The 17,497-nt window shown below is 48.2% G+C and overlaps 1 protein-coding gene across 3 annotated transcripts in view; it reads right to left on the bottom strand.

The window, feature by feature from the left end:
* Nucleotides 1–17,497, bottom strand: part of PCSK6 (proprotein convertase subtilisin/kexin type 6) — a 139,961-nt gene that overhangs the window by 60,065 nt on the left and 62,399 nt on the right. For all 3 annotated transcript variants that reach the window (XM_054042656.1, XM_054042654.1, XM_054042655.1), the window contains one exon: nt 16,234–16,322. In XM_054042656.1, the coding sequence (XP_053898631.1) occupies nt 16,234–16,322 (89 nt within the window). The remainder of the gene's footprint in view (nt 1–16,233; nt 16,323–17,497) is intronic.

Here is a 17,497-nt window from a genome sequence, read left to right as displayed (position 1 = left end):
CTTGTAACGCCTTGAATAGCTGAAAACAATGCCAGTGTGGGTACCCTAATGAGCTCCGCCGCGTGAAGTTCTTAGGCTATTTTGGAAACCTTTCCCCCCTCTCACTTTTCTCTCTCTGTGTTGCTGATTTGATGGAAAGGAATTAAAATGATATGTCATTTGGAGCACTCTGGGCGTTCCGCTGCACGAGCAGGATTCAGAAAGCAGCCTGGTCCAGAGTGAATCTAAACATTTCCCCAGCGTCCCTCTCTCTAGAAGTAGTAGCACTCACAAAGTCACACTCGTAGAGTCCCACATCTGCTGGAGAGAACATGCCTTTAAAATTCTTTCAGTCATAACATTTCTCTGTTAAAAACTCCCCCCCCCCCTATAATTACAGTTAATCAAATCATTCATTCTGATGCCTGGAAGACATTCATTAGCCTGTTTCCTGAATACTCACCAAAAAGCCCCATCTGAGAATGCAATAGGAATGTGTGTGACGTTAGTTCATGCACTTTTATCTAGCAATAGTTACACCAGGCCCCAAAATGACACAGTCTGCCAGCTTTTGATCAGGGACAAGCTAACTGCTTCCCAAAGAAAAAGGGCAGAAAGCATTTGCTAAAAAGTAAACGAGACAATTTCTAAGGCCAAGAAATCGCTCATGCGAGCCTACTGCCCAGTGAGCAATGTGATAGGGGTGACTGTATGGGAGATTGTCAGGCTTCACTTAAGTAAAGGATGGGCATCCTTGGGAACTTTAGAAGCCCCAGGATGAGATTTTCAAAGCTAACTAGGGATTCAGACACACAATTAGAGCTGGGCATTTTTAGATGAAGTGTTTTTGGTTGGAAAACACTGATTTGTTGAAATGGAAAATGTTTGCAGAAACATGAGTTATAATGACACCTTTGCCAGGATGACTTCTCAGGTCCAGGATGAAATTTCTGGTCAGAGAAAGAGGGAGACAGCAGAATAGCCAGGAGCCCCATGATGGGATATGAAGGCCCGAGGTTCAAGTTCTTGCTCTGCTCTGGGCTATTGGCTGTTCTTGGGTGGGTGGGTGGAGGACTTTTTCTTTCATGAACAATTTCAGAAGGCCTCAGTTTCGTACCAACGTGGAATTCAAACAAATTCCTGCTGCCTTGAAATGTTTCACAACCTAGAATTCTTGTCTTCCAGCCAGCCCCATACACACAGCTGGGAGCTGTCTCTCTAAACTCCTCTGGTGGCTTTGAAAGCGTCAACCCATGTTCATATCTCCTGGAAAAGATGGCGAGAATTTTACTTGTAACTGAATAAAGATTCATCAGTCCCTGGAAATCAAGATGGAAGTCAGAGAGAGGAGAAAATCCAAACACAAGCAGACCATTTACAGTCTAACCTCACAGCAGCTCCACCGGCCATCTGCAAATGCCAGCAAAGTTGCCCAAGAGATATGGTGAGGGGGCAAAACCTGACCACTGGAAAAGGAGCCTTCTAAAGCTTGACATCAAGATGCTCTAACTGCCATGCTGAAGAGGAGGAAAAGTGATAGTGTGATAGCACATTTCACTCCAGATCTTTATCATCATTTTTCTTGAAGTCTTCCTCACACCGATACATAAGGGACCTAGATTTTGGAACAGTGAATCACTGTGACTGCGAAGACTAATTCAAATAGATCAGTGTTTCCCAAACTTGGGACGCTGTTTGTTTAGGGAAAGCCCCTGGTGGTCCAGGCCGGTTTGTTTACCTGCCACGTCCGCAGGTCCGGCCGATCGTGGCTTCCACTGGCCACGGTTCGCTGCTCCAGGCCAATGGGAGCTGCTGGAAGCGGCGCGGGCTGAGGGACGTACTGGCCGCCGCTTCCAGCAGCTCCCATTGGCCTGGAGCAGCGAACTGCAGCCAGTGGGAGCCGCGATCGGCCGGACCTGCGGACACGGCAGGTAAACAAACTGGCCCGCCCGCTGGGGGCTTTCCCTACATAAGCAGTGGCCCCAGTTTGAGAACCACTGTCCTAGAGACAATGTTCATATATATCGCATGTTAATGGAACACTAGGCTAGGGATGTGTATACATGTTGTCTTTGGCTTGACACATCCCCATGGAGATGGAAGAGGCTGCGTCTGATCACAGAGGTTATCCAGTGAGGAAAGCCTGACCCCAGGTGAAACTGGAGTGACCTGTGTACCACCCATTGGGAACAGAGGCTCCAAGGAGGTTGGGTGGGACAAGGAATCAAGGGGGAGTCCCGGTCCCTCCCCCACCTCTCTGCTAATGAGACCTTGGGGCAACTGGTTGTCCTCAACCTGCCCCCCCCCACTCCTTACCGCAGGTTCAAAGCACAGGCAGAGCGCTGAAAGCAGAGGAGAGGAGTCTCCTTCCCTCAGTGCCAATGCCACGGCATGCAGGCACAGTCAGGAGTGATTGCAGGAGAGCCATGCTCAGCTCCTGCAGCCCTACTGGGTGTGTGGGAGAGACACCGCAGGCGGAGCTGGGTCAGGCCCAGGGAACTCGAAAGCCGGTCTCTCTCTCACCAGCAGAAGTTGGTCCAATAACAGATATTACCTCACCCACCTTGTCTCTCCGGTGATTTTAACGGCTGTTGGCACTGGGGTGAGACACGGATTTTCATAAATTCATAGATTCCAAGGTCAGAAAGATCCATTGGGATCACTAAATCTGACCTCATTTTGTGTCAAGACTTACGTTTTGAACTCCTTACACTAGGTTTTAATCTCAGAGGGGTAGCTGTGTTAGTCTGAATCTGTAAAAAGCAACAGAGGGTCCTGTGGCACCTTTGAGACTAACAGAAGTATTGGGAGCATAAGCTTTTGTGGGTAAGAACCTCACTTCTTCAGATGCAAGAAGTGAGGTTCTTACCCACAAAAGCTTATGCTCCCAATACTTCTGTTAGTCTCAAAGGTGCCACAGGACCCTCTAGGTTTTAATACTAAAACAGCCCCAAAGAGGGACATGATTGAGGCAAGAGAGCCTGGCCTGGAGAGTCTTTGGGGTACCTGAGAGGAGGAAAACTGGGGCCGGGTGCTCAGGGCCCCCCATGGTAAGAGGGGGCAATCAGAAGGCAGCCGCCCCGGTGCACATCAACAGAGTGGACAAAAACAGCTCAGAGCCGTCTGTTTCCTTGATGCTCAGTTAGTCTAGTTTAGTAAGTCTGTTAAGTGGCTTCATGTCTGAAAGGTAGCACTGGATTGGGCATTGTAGGGCCTACTGGAGCCAGCCAACCAGACGCCTATTTATAAAAATGCACTTCCCTTGCCACATTTATTTTTCTTAAACCAAACAGATGCAGACAAATTTAATTACCATTGCAGCTGTACTCTGGACTACAGGCAATTCAAATATATTTTTTTTAACGCCGTCTGCTGCCAGCAGGGAACAATCTCCAAAATACAAAGCAAAGGAGCAAAGACATTTACCAAAGCTTCCTTTCTTTGTGAAGTGAACTAACGAAACTGAAGCGAACACTAAACAGTAACCCCTAGGCAGGGCTATGTTTTATAGCAGCATTTTAAATTTCCTAAATAGCATGGACAGGTGACAAAGAATTGGTTTTTTGCATGTGCTACACAGTTGCTTATTATTCAGACCAAAGAAGGTTTTTTCAGTTAGCTGGTCACTATCACACCTTAATTTATCCTGGATTGACAGATGGGAGGGAAAACAGCGTTATCACACCACTGTTACTTTATCTCGCACATTATTCATTTTTAAGAGAAAACCTTCTGTAGCATCATAATTCAAAGCACTAAATCCTTCAGGCGGTGGGAGGAAAAGCTAGCTTTCGAACTCCAAGCCTGACCCTGCAAGGAGCCAAGCGCTGGAGTTGGGGGCTCCTGGCACTTTGCAGAATTGGGACCCAGCTCAGCTCGTGATTGGATGACTCTTCTTCAGAGCGACATGGCCAGCACTACATGTAAGAGAAGAGCTGGAGTAAACAGCAGCTTGGGGACAATGTAAGCCGTTCGCTGGACTACGCGCATTAGGTATAAGGTAGGTCAGGCAGAGATGCTCCTCACATCCACTTCACTTCTACCTGGCCTTTTGGCTCAGATCTTGTCATTTAATATCTGACAAGTCCTGTAAGGGATGAAGGTGAAGCTACATCCCAGGCCTGACAGGGACACTCTGCCCATCTGGAGTGTCTATGAACCAATGAAGGATTTGCCTTTCGTGAGTCTGCAGCGAAAAGATGGGCACGTGGAGGAGGACTGGGAATAAGGAGATCTGAACTTAATTCCTCTCTCAGATCCTATGTGACCTGGGGCAAGTCACAATCTCTCTGTGCTTCAGTTTCCCATCTAAAATGGGGCTAATAATACTTGCATGCCTCACAGAGGTGTGGAGACATTTGCAAGGCACACTGGCAATGGTATGGTCCATACCTACATAGATAGCCTAAAAAATAAGCTGTATAAATTCTCCCTTTACTTTGTTCCCATTAAAGATGTTGCCAGCTGTGCTCTTGTATAGAGGGAAAATATCCCCTCAGTCTAGGGTGACCAGATGTCCTGATTTTATAGGGACAGTCCTGATTTTGGGGTCTTTTTCTTATATAGGCTCCTATTACACCCCACCCCCGTCCTAATTTTTCACACTTGCTGTCTGGTCACCCTACCTCAGTCTCATCACATAGCAGAGCCAATATAGCTAGCCGAGCTAGCAATCAAACCCAAATTTATATAATACTGCAGCAAGATCTATAGGTTATAGAGCAGGGGTAGGCAACCTATGGCACGGGTGCCGAAGGCGGCACGCGAGCTGATTTTCAGTGGCACTCACACTGCCCGGCTCCTGGCCAGTGGGCTCTGCATTTTAATTTAATTTTAAATGAAGTTTCTTAAACATTTTAAAAACCTTATTTACTTTACATACAACAATAGTTTTGTTATATATTATAGACTTATAGAAAGAGACCGTCTAAAAACGTGAAAATGTATTATGGGCACACGAAACCTTAAATTGGAGTTAATTATTAATAAATGAAGACTCGGCACACCACTTCTGAAAGGTTGCCGACCCCTGTTATAGAGTTTGGAAGAAGGAAACCAAAGTTAACTAAAAGACGGGCAGGAGAGGGAAATAAATCAGCTGTTTCCCACAGAGCAAGCAATAAAAGTTTCAGAATGCAGGCTGTAAAGAAGAGAAGGGAAAAAAGAAGGTATGCCAGGATCACTGTTTGTTTATTGAGCAGTAATGTATTTTGCCTACAGCAAATAAACAGCAATGCAAGAGCAATGAAGAACAGCAAGTAAAATTAGATTGTAGCTTTTTGAGTGTGACAAATAGGCCTCCCCGACAAGTTTTGCTCATTAAATCGTGAGTTTATTTTAGTAATCCATCTAGAATCACTTTTGCTAAAGCGACAGCACGTTCTGTTCCACAATCGGTAACTCTATAGGGTTCAGTTTCAAAAAAATTGACCCAAACCTACAACCTCAAGCGGTCTGCCAGTTTTAGTGTCTTGGTCAACAAAGTATTCCTGGTCTCCCCAACATGCGCACACATGGAGGTGCTCATTAAAGAAGTCAAATTCAAAAGGGAGCAATGCATTTTTTATAAAGCTGACAAGTAATTCCTGCCTCCATGGTTATTAAGGAGTGTGCGCTTGAAATATACCATGTGCATTTTAGGGCCTGATCCTGTAGGAGGCAGAATACCTTTAACTCCAGCTGCAGTCGATGGAAAGGCCCTGCTTGCTTCCACCAGGCAATCAGCATCCTCAGTTTGCTACTGCCTCGATTTATACTGATGGCATTAGCGTCTTTCAGTGCTGCCTGCTTCACAAAACAGGGAATGGTCACACGTGCCTTTAACCAGTACAGAGTGCCAGTGAACGTACCACACTTGCATGGACAGCGAACATTTCAAAATAGGGTCTGCATTCGTTCCCCTGCATTGGGGTCACAGAGAAATCAGATGTGTCATGCACACAGACACACGTGCGTGTACACACCCATGCAGAGAACTAGACGGACACTCTAAAGTTAAAAAGAGAGATACTCCTGTTCTCGGGTGGGGGGTGTCTAGTGGTTGATTTATTGGACGCGCTCACTCGTGGAATTATGGAAATGAGACTTATCTCTCACCAACAAAAGTCAAACACCCACCAGAGACAAACCAATCCTCTACAAACTCCAGTAGTGTGAGAGCAGCCTTCAGGGCAGGGCCAAGTGGGTAAACTAGTTATTTAAATGCAAGTCTCCAGGATTCCCTTGCTTAGGTCTCAAACAGTGGGGCTGAGATGTGGAATTTGTGTATGGGCTCTGGAGTGGAGGGTAAGCTGGTGGCAGGATACAGCAGAGAAATACAGTATCTGTCAACAAGGTTTCTTCTTCAACAATTATTTTCCTTATGCTAAATTGAGGTCACAGGAGGAAATGAAAAATCCCAGCATGGCGTTCAGTCCAGGCCCAGAACACTTGGGGGTGCAGCCTGGGGCAATCTCGTTACTGTCTCCCAAACAGCACTCCAGCAGCATTTTCCCTGAGCACCTGTGCTAGTGGAGGAAGAAGCTAAGTGATCTTCACCCCGCAGAGAGAACCACGTTAGTACACCTGCCTGGCCTTCTCACCCAGCTCCTGCAATCACAGCTGTGTCGTTCCCATCCTGCAGCTTTTTTCCCCCGGCCAAACACTGAGGCCAGGGCTACAGCAGAAACTTTTGCTAGGAGAACAATGTTGGCTAGGAGCGTAATTTTTGTCACATTTCTATACTGGCAAACGCCCTCAGTGTCAACTCAGTTATACTGGCATAAACGTGCTGCTGGTGGTGAAGCTTATTTTGCTAGGGGAGCTGGTATAACCACTGGCTAAGCTGTGTCTGCACTAGGGGTTTGCTGTTATAGCCTAGGGTTACCATTCGTCCGGATTTACCCGGACATGTCCTCCTTTTGTGTGCTAAAAATAGCGTCCGGGGGGAATTTGTAAAGCACTCACAATGTCCGGGATTTCCCCCTCCCCTGGCAGAGCAGAGCGAGCGGCTGGGAGGGCTGCAGGAAAGTCCCGGGCTGGACTCCGGAGCAGCTTCCTCCTCCCACCCCCCCCTCCCTGCATTCTGAGCCGGCCGGCAGCTCCTCCTCCTGCAGCCCTGTGCAGGGCCAGGGACCGGGTTTTGTGTTGTGCTGGGGAGCTCAGCCATGTGTCCGGCTGGCACAGAGCCCAACACCCTGTTCTGAGCAGCAGGGTAAGGGGGGGCAGGAGAAGGGACAGGGAGGTTCTGGATGGGGCAGTCAAGAAACGGGTGGGGGCTTTTGGAGGGGAGTGGAGAAAGTTTTGGGCAGTCAGGGTACAGGTAGGGGGTAGGGTCCTGGGGGGCAGTTGGGGGGGGGTCTTAGGAGGGGGCAGTTAGGGGACAAGGAACAGGGAGTCTTAGGTAGGGGGTGGGGTTCTGGAGGGCAGTTAGGAGCAGGGGTCCCAGGAGGGGGCAGTCAGGGGACAAGGAGCGGGGGGTAGGGGGCTGGGAGTTCTGGGGGGGAGCTGTCAGGGGGCAGGAGTGGGGAGAGGGATCGGAGCAGTCAGGGGACAGGGAGCAGAGGGGTTTAGATGGGTTGGGAGTTCTGGGGGGGCTGTCAGGGGGCAGGAGTGTGGAGAGGGATCGGAGCAGTCAGGGGACAGGGAGCAGAGGGGTTTAGATGGGTTGGGCGTCCTGGGGGGGGCTGTCAGGGGGCAGGGGTGGGGAGAGGGATCGGAGCAGTCAGGGGACAGGGAGCAGAGGGGTTTAGATGGGTTGGGAGTTCTGGGGGGGGCTGTCAGGGGGTGGGGAGTGGTTGGATGGGGCGTGGGAGTCCCAGGGGTCTGTCTGGGGGTGGGGGTGTGGATAAGGGTTGGGGCAGTCAGGGGACAAGAGGCAAGGAGGCTTAGATAGGGAGTGGAGTCCCGGGGGGCAGTTAGGGGCAGGGGTCCCAGGAGGGGGCAGTCAGGGGACAAGGAACGGGGGGAGGGTTGGGGGTTCTGGGGGGGCGGGAAGTGGGAGGGGCAGGGGCGGGGCTAGAGCGGGGCTCCTCCCGTCCTCTTTTTTGCTTGTTGAAATATGGTAACCCTATTATAGCCGTACCAGGATAACTATACCAGAAAACCTTTGGAGTGTAGACCTGGCCTAAGTCACCTGTATTTACACATCCTCCCTTGTCAAGTTTCAGAACCATGTTGGTATCAATGCATCCTGGGAAAGGATTGCCTGCTATCCCATACTGCCTCAGCTCTTGCTGCTGGCACAGTGGCTTGTGGGTATTTTTCAAGATTTGCCTTCTCCATACAGCCACCAAAAATTTCTTACACAGATGCTAGGGTCCTCTGCCCTCCTGAGGCATTGTGGGGAATCTTCCCCAGATGGACTCCTGCTGAGCTGTTGTGACCTCTGTCTCAAAGGGTTTTATGCCAGACACCTCAGAGAGCTAACAGGGCAGAGATGCTGGCAGGAGCAGGGCCGGCCCACAACATTTTGGCCCCTGAGGCGGGGAGCTCAAATGACGCCTCCATGCCCCCTCACTTGGGCCAAAACTTCGAAAGGTCTCAATTCTGCCTTCTTCCTGTTCTACTCCTCTCATGGTACTGCTCTGCTACCTACGCCAATAAAGGAGAACAAACAACTTTAAATGCCTTGTTCAAAAATTTTAAGTAACACTTAACTTTCAAACGCCTGAACAGAAATGTAACTTTTCTTGTCTGCATAGTAAACACTGGCATTTTTCTCTGTTTGAATAATCAAAGCGGTGCTTTCCCTGCCTTCTTGGTTGCAAAGATTTGAACTGCTTCCTGAAGGTCCACAGTCTGGGCTGCTCTATTGAGATGGTTGCAAGGCCGACCAGCCTCTCCTGTGTCATTGTGGAGGGTAGATGTGTTTTTATTAACTTCAGCTTGGAGAAGCTGTGTTCTCCACTGGCAACTGTTACAGGAAGTGTCAGAAGTATGCGCAGAGCAACAAAAGCATTTGGAAAGAGGGTGGTGTAGGTCTTCTTCAGGTATAGTGAAGAGTTTTGGAATATCCCATCGTGTGGCACTCAGCGGTTTCAGTGTCAGAGAGGATGTTCCCAGATGTTGCTTCAAAGTTTGCCATTGATGAGCTGATGCAGAGAAAAATACATTGATGCTTTGAATTACATTAAAAAATTCAGCAGCCTCACAAGAGGCTGATGCTGCATCACTGACCACCAAGTTCAATGAATGAGAACTGCATGGGACAAAAAAAGCTCGAGGGTTTAACTCTCGGATCCGTGTCTGCACTCCTCTGTTCTTTCCTCTGATGTTGGCACCATTATCGTAGCCCTGACCTCTCATGTCAGCTATCGCAATTCCTGTATCTTCCAGCTTTTTAAGAAGCACATTTGTCATACCAGCTTCTGTAGTATCATCAATGTCAATAAATTCTAGAAAATGCTCTCTGACAGTCACCATTGCAGGGATATTTTCACTAGGTTCTGTTGTTGTTACAAAACGCACCATTAAAGTAATTTGTTCTGTATGGCTAATGTCAGGTGTGCAGTCCAGAATAACAGAGTGATATCTTGCTGACTTCAGATCTGCCACAATCTTCTGTTTGACTTTTGTTTCCAGTAACTGTATGATCTCATTTTGAATTGTTTTTCCAAGGTAGTGGTGTATATACATTTCTTGGGTGGTGACTCTTCTCAGATGCTCTTGGAGCACAGCATCAAACTCAGCCATCAGCTCCACAATTTTAAGGAAGTTTCCATTGTTTGTCACATACAGCTGATCTGAAGAGCCACGCAGTGCTAGGTTTTGGGTAGCAAGCATTCTCACAATAGCAATGAGCCTTTTCAGAACATTTTACCAGTAAAGAGAATCTGATGCAATCTTCTCTTGATGCTGGTCATCTATGGTGGCCTTTAACCTTAGACTCATCTCAAGCTCTTTCCACCTATGGAATGCTCTCTGGTGATTTGCTGCCTTCTCGTGGCATGCAAGATTTCTAGCCAGATTTTTCCAGTCCTTTGTTCCTGTAGAACCCAATATGGCTGGAACATTAGACTGGAAGAGTTTGCAACAAAAACAGTATGCAGCATTCTGGGTTTTTGAGTGCATAAGCCATGGCCTCTCCACTTTGTCACCATTGGGGATTTCACGCCAGTAATGTGTTGGATGGAAACTTCTATTTTCATTGTCTTTGGGGAACATGAAGATTTTCACTTGCTGTGGCCCATGTAATACAAGGAAGTCCCTCAGGCTACTGCTCAAATGGGTCCACAGTCATGGATCATCTAGACTTAAGGAACTAAACTCTGCAGCAGCTGTTTCTTGCGCCTCCACCACACTCTTCTGTGATCTACACTTTTCTTCAGGAATGTGCATGGTTACATCCATTTGAGATGGAGATATGGATGCTGCAGTAGCTGCCAGGTCACCTGCACTTTGACTAACTGGAAGATCAGGCATCTCCTCACCACTCACATCCTCACTGGGGCCGGAAGGCTCATCGTGAACATTTGTGTCTATGTATCTCAGGAGAGCTCCTTCCTGCTTAGATAGGAAAGCTTCCTTTGCTTGCTTGCTTTTTCTGAATGCTGCCCCAGAAGGGCGTTTTCTTCTTTCACTCATGACTGCTGTTCTGTGCCAGTTATAGTGGCTCTCAACACTCAATTGAAGGGGACAAATAAGCAGGTAGGTAGCAGAGCCTGAGTGAGGGAAGATATCAGCGACTTAAGGGCCTACCTGGCTCCTACTACTTCAGTTGACTGCCCGTTCTCCTCAAGTGGGTTCAGGGAAGCAGCAGGAAACAGGAAGCTCCCTGAGAAGCTGGTGTTAATCAGTCCAGGCTCCTGGGGGTGCTGGAGAGGTACATAAGAGGCTCCTCCTCCTCTCTCTCCCTGCAGCTCCTGCTGCTTTCTGTTATTCCCTCTCTCCTTTTCTCCTGCATGCCTGTTATGTGTCTTGTGCCCTCCTTCCTCCAGCACAGCACTCCACCATCTCTGTGCATCTAGAGCAGAGAGAATACATATGCACCAGCAGCGGACACAATTTCTACACTCGGGGTCCTAGTGGCGCCTCCCCCCCCCCCCCCCCCCAAACACACACACAGTCTGGCACCTCAGTTCGCCTCATGGTAAGGCCAGCCCTGGGCAGGAGACAAGACAGTCCAAGGGGGAGCCTTAGAAGGAGGTGGATGTACCTGAAGAGGCTTAATTCCTTTCTCCATATCTGAGCTGAAGCAGAGGAGAGACTGGGTCAGGACCACATCTACCTACAGGTGCCCAGGTCTAAAGCCTTCCTACCATTAATACGAGTACTAAACTCACTCCTCTACTGCTTAGAGGGTAACAGAGCATGGGCCACATCTGCCCTCTGCAAGGTGTCAAATAAGGCTCCTAATATGAGGCTGATGGAGAGTTTCATGTCCCCCTGCTTGAACGAGCTCTGACTCTGCAGGTTCTATCTGTGTCAAGGAGGTGACAGATCAGCCCGGGGGGAAGGGGAAAGGACCTTTTGGCAACTGATTTACAAATGAATTTTCCTGTAGATTTGGTCAGCGGCTGCACACAAAGGTAGCCTGTAATACATGACAATTCCAGCCTTCGTTCTATCCCATTTGCAAAGTCAGCCCCACAGATTCCCTGACACTACATGTCGTTGACACTGTAACTACACAACTCCAAGCTGATTAGATTAGTTTTTGGGGTAAGTTGATCCTTTAAAATGCTCTAAATCTGAATGGTTCATAGATATGCTAATGCAAGCGAACTTCGTGATTCTAATTAGCATCATGAATCCAATTTTACTGATAATGATTCGTTTACTTCATTACTGTTTGTTATTTGTATTACAGTTGTGCCAAGGCCAGGGGGCTGGTGGCCCATTGTGCCAGGGTTTGTACAAATGTCCTTTAAAAATAAAAAAGTCATTTTCAGTTATTTATTGAATATATTTCGTTAAATGGAAATATCAAGTTCCTGCAGGGAGGGGAGGACAGGAACATCTACATGTATTTAATTAACTAGGGACATTTGCTGTTGCTCTGCAGTTGGCTCTGAGAAGGAAAAGGTATTGAAGTGACACAGGTAGCTGGATCAGACTGTTCAAACACTGGGTTAGCAATTTTACCCACAGCGCAAATGGGCAGGCTGGCCTGACAGCTAGTGCACCGGGAGATACTATATCCAACATGCTGAGCATTCAGGAGAGTAGAACATGGAGCGTCAAAAAACTGACGCTCTCTCTCTGCAGCAGGAGCACCCTTTTCCAGCCCAGGTTGTGCGTGCAAGGAAAGTGAGAGCAACTCTGATAAACACAGGGCAGTTGCGGAGATGGGATCCTACTGCAAACCATGCTAATAGCTCAAATCTCCATCTGCCGGAAAGGGCGGCCCTCCTCCTGTTATGTGTTCTTTGTCTGCAAGGGCGGGACAGAAAGGGCCTGAACTCCGGGTGCTTGGACCCACCTGCAGCAAGAGATGCATCTCTGAAAATGACCAGCCTCTGTGTCGACAGGAACAGCAGCAATTGTTTCATCCATGTGCTCCCCCACCCCCAGTTTCTAAAGAACAATATGCTGGTCTCCACATACCAGTAGGGGGAGGGGGCAAAGAAGGGATGCAGGGAAGCAGAGTCAGAATGAGCTCTACCCTGACATCTGGTGGTGAGCTGTGGAAAAGGACTTCAGGGGCTGATCTAGTTTCAGGGGTACACCCACCCTGCCTAGCATGATGGGACTGCTGGCCCAAGTGGTCAATTTGCCTGCTATGGGATCCCCAGACTTTCTGTTATTGGGGCAGGAGTATTAAAGTGTTGTTATCCTGGTTGTTTGAATCAAAGATAGTAGAACTGTACTTGGCATTTTATGACGGAGGGACTCGCCCTCAACTAAGTAGCACTCGCTAGACAAGGGACATGAGTTCTAAAGCCCAGTGAATTGAGGGAGGGGGGGGGCTGGGACAGGTATGGGTAACTGAGGGCCGCAAACACCACTTTGACCTCTCCATGGTGTAATAATAGAGCTAAATTTGACTCAGTTAGGAGTCTTGTTACATACTGCAGAGCTGAAGACACGGATTCTGAGGTCTAAGCATTAGACCTACTTTGGACTAGTGGTTCTGAGTGCGCCAGCACTGAGGCCCCCTACTAACAGCTGACATCACCAAGAGATGAAATCACTAAAGAGCTGAAGTTACTAAGAGCAGAAATCACTGAGAGCTGTGTTTAGGGAAGACAAGTTGGGTGCTAGCAGGATGGCTAGCAGAGAGGAGCGGCTAGCGGAGAGGAGTGGATAGCAGGGCGGCTGGCGGAGAGGTGCAGCTGGCGGTGAAGACTGCAGCAGAGCCCCGTGGAGAGGCGTGGCAATCGGCCGTCAACCCGAGCTGCGGAGCATGTAAGATGCCCCCCGTATCTCCCCACTTCCACCCAGGCTGGGAGGTAAACTCTGCAGATAAGCTTCTGAACTCTGGGGGCTGTACTGACCAAGTACAGAAACTGTGGGTGTGGGTGACTGTTGGGTTGCTGGATTTAAGACCCTGAGGGGAAAAGGACACTGCCAAACTTACTTGGGGGTGGGTCTTTTGCTCATAGTTTGTGTTATGAATCCTGTTTGTGGTGTTTCCCCAGCATAATGCCACATTGTTTTCCTCCTTTATTAAAAGGCTTTTGCTACACTCAGTCTCTGTGCTTGCAAGAGGGGAAGTATTGCGTCTTAGAGGCGCCCAGGGGGGTGGTATGTAATTGTCCCAGGTCACTGGGTAGGGGCTCGAGCCGGTTTTGCATTGTGTTATTGAAACAGAACCCCTAGATACTGAACCCGGCCCTTGTTGCAGCCAACTCTGATGGGCAGAAGGGTTACAGAAGAGAAGAGCAGTTTCCTTTAAGGGAGATTTGAGAAGGATGTATTGGAAAGGGGACACGTGTGGTTGACACAAGGTGAACCAGACCTCTATCTAGCTCCAGAAAGTGCATGGTCTCCTGCTGACTTCATAGGAACATAGAATCATAAAATATCAGGGTTGGAAGGGACCTCAGGAGGTCATCTAGCTCATGGCAGGACCAACACCAACTAAATCAACCAATCCCCAACTAAATCAGACTTAGGCTTCTCTATAATCAAGGGACCACAGATGTCCCAACACCACTTCAGCCCCACTGCACGTTGGGCCAAAGGCTATGCGTCCTCTGCCTAAAGAGATAGGTGAGGCGGGCACAAGAGGGAAAAGAGAAAGGAGCCAGAATGAGGCTGTAGAGAATAGGAAAGAAAGGAGGACAATGCGGGTACATAGGAAGGAAAAGGGGTAGGAAAGTCAGGACAGGGGAAAGAAACCCAACAGGAATAAAGGAGGTGTTCCCCCCTTCTACTCACATCCTACCCTACGTTTCCTTTGGAAGCATCCCAAAAATCCTCTCCCAGCCAGCGCAGCCCCATTCTCATGTTCCCAGCAAGCTCAGCCATCCTTCTCAGAGGCAGCATTTCCACTCAGTCACTAACGAAGTGCTGCTGCCTGCTAGCAGCATTGCCAACTCCTAAACAGCTGGAAGACGGTGCAATGCTGGAAAGGCGCTCACCTGCCAATCTGCATCCAGGCCTCTCCCTGGCGTGCAGTTCCAGCAGCCGAGTGGAGGGCAGCGAAGTGGGATCGCACAGCTGTGAGAAAACCGCATCCAATTCCCTGCTCCACAAGTTGCACTTACATAATGGAAAGTGGCAAGCGGCTTGCACACAGCAGCCCCTGAGAACAGTATTTTATAATAGCCTTGCCAGTAAAATCTATTGCTACCAAGGCAAATTACAAAGAGCCCAGGGACTGAACCATGCAGCGAGACAGACTATTCTGAATCCTAGATTCCAGGATTTAGATGCAAGAAGAAGTGAAAACATTGGCAGGAATTTTCAGACAGGGTCTGACTTGATTGAATACATTCCCAAAAGCCTATGCAAGCTTTGTTTGTTCCATTTAGGACAGGTTCTGTAAACGATGCAATCCTTTGTAAAATCACATGTTGGCTCAATTTTATTTTTAAATATGGAAAAAAATCCAGGAGGATCATACAGGGAAAAAGCATGGAGCTGCTCCTACAAACTCCCAAACCGGTCCTTTACCAAACGAAGACCTAACCCTGTTCTTTTGACTTCCCCGGTCAGTTCCAGTTGGAAGGCAAACATCCAAGCAGCCCTGATTAGCCCCTCTGAATGATTACAAGTGGAGCATTAATCTCTGATGTGAATATTGAGCCGAACTGGGGTGTTGCAGCTTCCCTCGTTGAAGCTGGCGCAGCCGACTACCAATGAGAAGGGGCCACTGGTATAGCTGGCTGCAGGACGACAATTCTGTTTGGCAGCAACTTCGGAAGTTTTGACATTTGTTTTCGTTCCACGCTGGAACAATCCCAAAACCTTTGGGAAGTTTCTGGGGACAGGGAGTCATGTCCTAGTGCCCACTTTTGGATCGGGGTGTGTGCTCCCATTCATCCTGCGGACTGGGGCCCCGCCTGGAATGTAGCCAAGCCAGGTTCAAATCCCAGCTCTGACTGATTCAGACCAGAGCTTTTCGTCCCAGATCACTCTGAATCAGGTAGGGCGGGCATTTGAACTGGGTTTCTCACATGCCAGGCCAGTGCCCTACTCACCTGGCTAGCGAGTGTGAGAAATCTCTCGCTAAAAAACAAACAAACAAACCACAAAGAACCCCTTCCTGATGAAACCGACACATCTTGAGGAAGGGGTTCCAACCAGCTGTAGCCACCTGTGATTTGTCCAAACCAAGGATCTACAAGATGCAGAGGGCACATTGTCAGCCATGTCCTCAAGAGCGGAATTATATAATAATAATTATTAAAGGAGATATCCCATTTCCTAGAACTGAAAGGGATCCTGAAAGGCCATCAAGTCCAGCCCCCTGCCTTCACTAGCAGGACCAAGTACTGATTTTACCCCAGATCCCCAAGTGGCCCCCTCAAGGATTGAACTCACAACCCTGGGTTTAGCAGGCCAATGCTCAAACCACTGAGCTATCCCCCCCAATTCAGCAGGTCCCCAACCTCTTCACAGAAATACGGCTCCACTGTCGGGGGCAGGGGGGCGCTTCAGGATCATTCTCAATCAAGGACATAAGGGCGCCACGACAATAAAGATTTAAGGCTTTAGCAGTTCCAGACCAGGTCACTGCTTCAAAGCCTCACTGGCCCCCTGTCAATCTCAGTTCAAGAAATCACAACCCACCAGTCCAGACCGGCAGAACTATAGGTCCAGGAAATAAAGGTGTATAAGTAGCAAACCACACACAGTGAGAAAGCCACAGCTTAGCTTCAGCCTTACCTCCTATTCTTGCATTATAGGCGATGCCCACGATACAATTAGAGTTGTTTGCTTTAGCTGCAACTTGTCCAGCACAGCGGGTGCCATGTCTGAAAAGAGAATTTACAGTCAGGCTACATTTCCATGTAAATAATTGACAGCACAGTCACACACACATGTGGACCAAGCGTGTGTATGTATTGTATGTGACACCCAGCACCATGACGCCATTGCTAACAGTCACGTTGCTGCTTAAGCTATTTGCAATGTTGTATCCCATCATGTCCCCCTCTCTCATTCTACAGTGATGTCATAATGCTCCATCTGCGACATCTCCATCCCTCCTTGGGTGAGCTCATAAACCCAGGCTGAAGACTTCCGCAGCAGACGAAACTGACTCGAGAGTGCGGAAGCTTTTTATTAAAAAAAAAAAAAAAATAATAATGGCCAGGGGAATAGAGGTAATTAGGGGCCAAGTAAATTGCTTTTTTGTATTAATGTTTCCTTTTCAAATGTGCCGCCATGTGGAAGTCCCACTTTAATTTAGGTTGAAAAAGTGTGACAACGTTTTGACATCTAATCCACTAAATTGAAAACGTGCTTAGAGGCTTGGCATCATTAAGGGAATTCACAGATGGTGATCCTTAAAAAGAGTTTTTGGTTAGTCCTTTTAGACTAGAGGACACATTTCCAGTCAGCTGTTCAAGGACTCCGCCACACGACTCCCGTTAGCAGCAGCAGAAGTCACATGAACATTAAACCCCTGAACATTCACCCCCCTCTCTGTTCACAAATTGGCCTTTAGAAGATTCCCCCTGTATGTGGCCCACTGTGCACAGGGCGGAGAATAGACTCATTTGTCTTAAATGGTAGAGCTGTTCATTTTAGAAAGACATTTTGGGACACCGGGCATGAAAAGTCTATTGGCATTTGTTTGATAGAAAGTTACTTGGCAACTGGTGTTTACATGAAGAGAGCTATGCTGTATGGTCGCAGATGTGTATACGCCACATTAGGAGGACAGAATTACATTCAAATAAGGAGTGCGGGATGGGGCGGGGAGTTGAGCTGACAGAGCATGGACAATTGCTATAAAAAAAAGTGTGTGATTTTATATAATCAGTGCTGTGGCCTCACCAAGATACCTGCCACCTTGTCTCAAAAAAGGATATTGCAGAGCTGGAAGGGATTTAGAAAGGGGACAAATAAGAGGGGACTTGATAAAAATATATAAAATAATGAATGGTCTAGGGATGGTAAACTTCTGTTCTCCCAGTCTCAAAAC

Source organism: Malaclemys terrapin, chromosome 10 (assembly GCF_027887155.1).
Source record: "Malaclemys terrapin pileata isolate rMalTer1 chromosome 10, rMalTer1.hap1, whole genome shotgun sequence".
In the NCBI taxonomy this organism is placed as follows: domain Eukaryota; kingdom Metazoa; phylum Chordata; order Testudines; family Emydidae; genus Malaclemys; species Malaclemys terrapin.
This window is presented reverse-complemented; position numbering and strand designations above follow the sequence as displayed.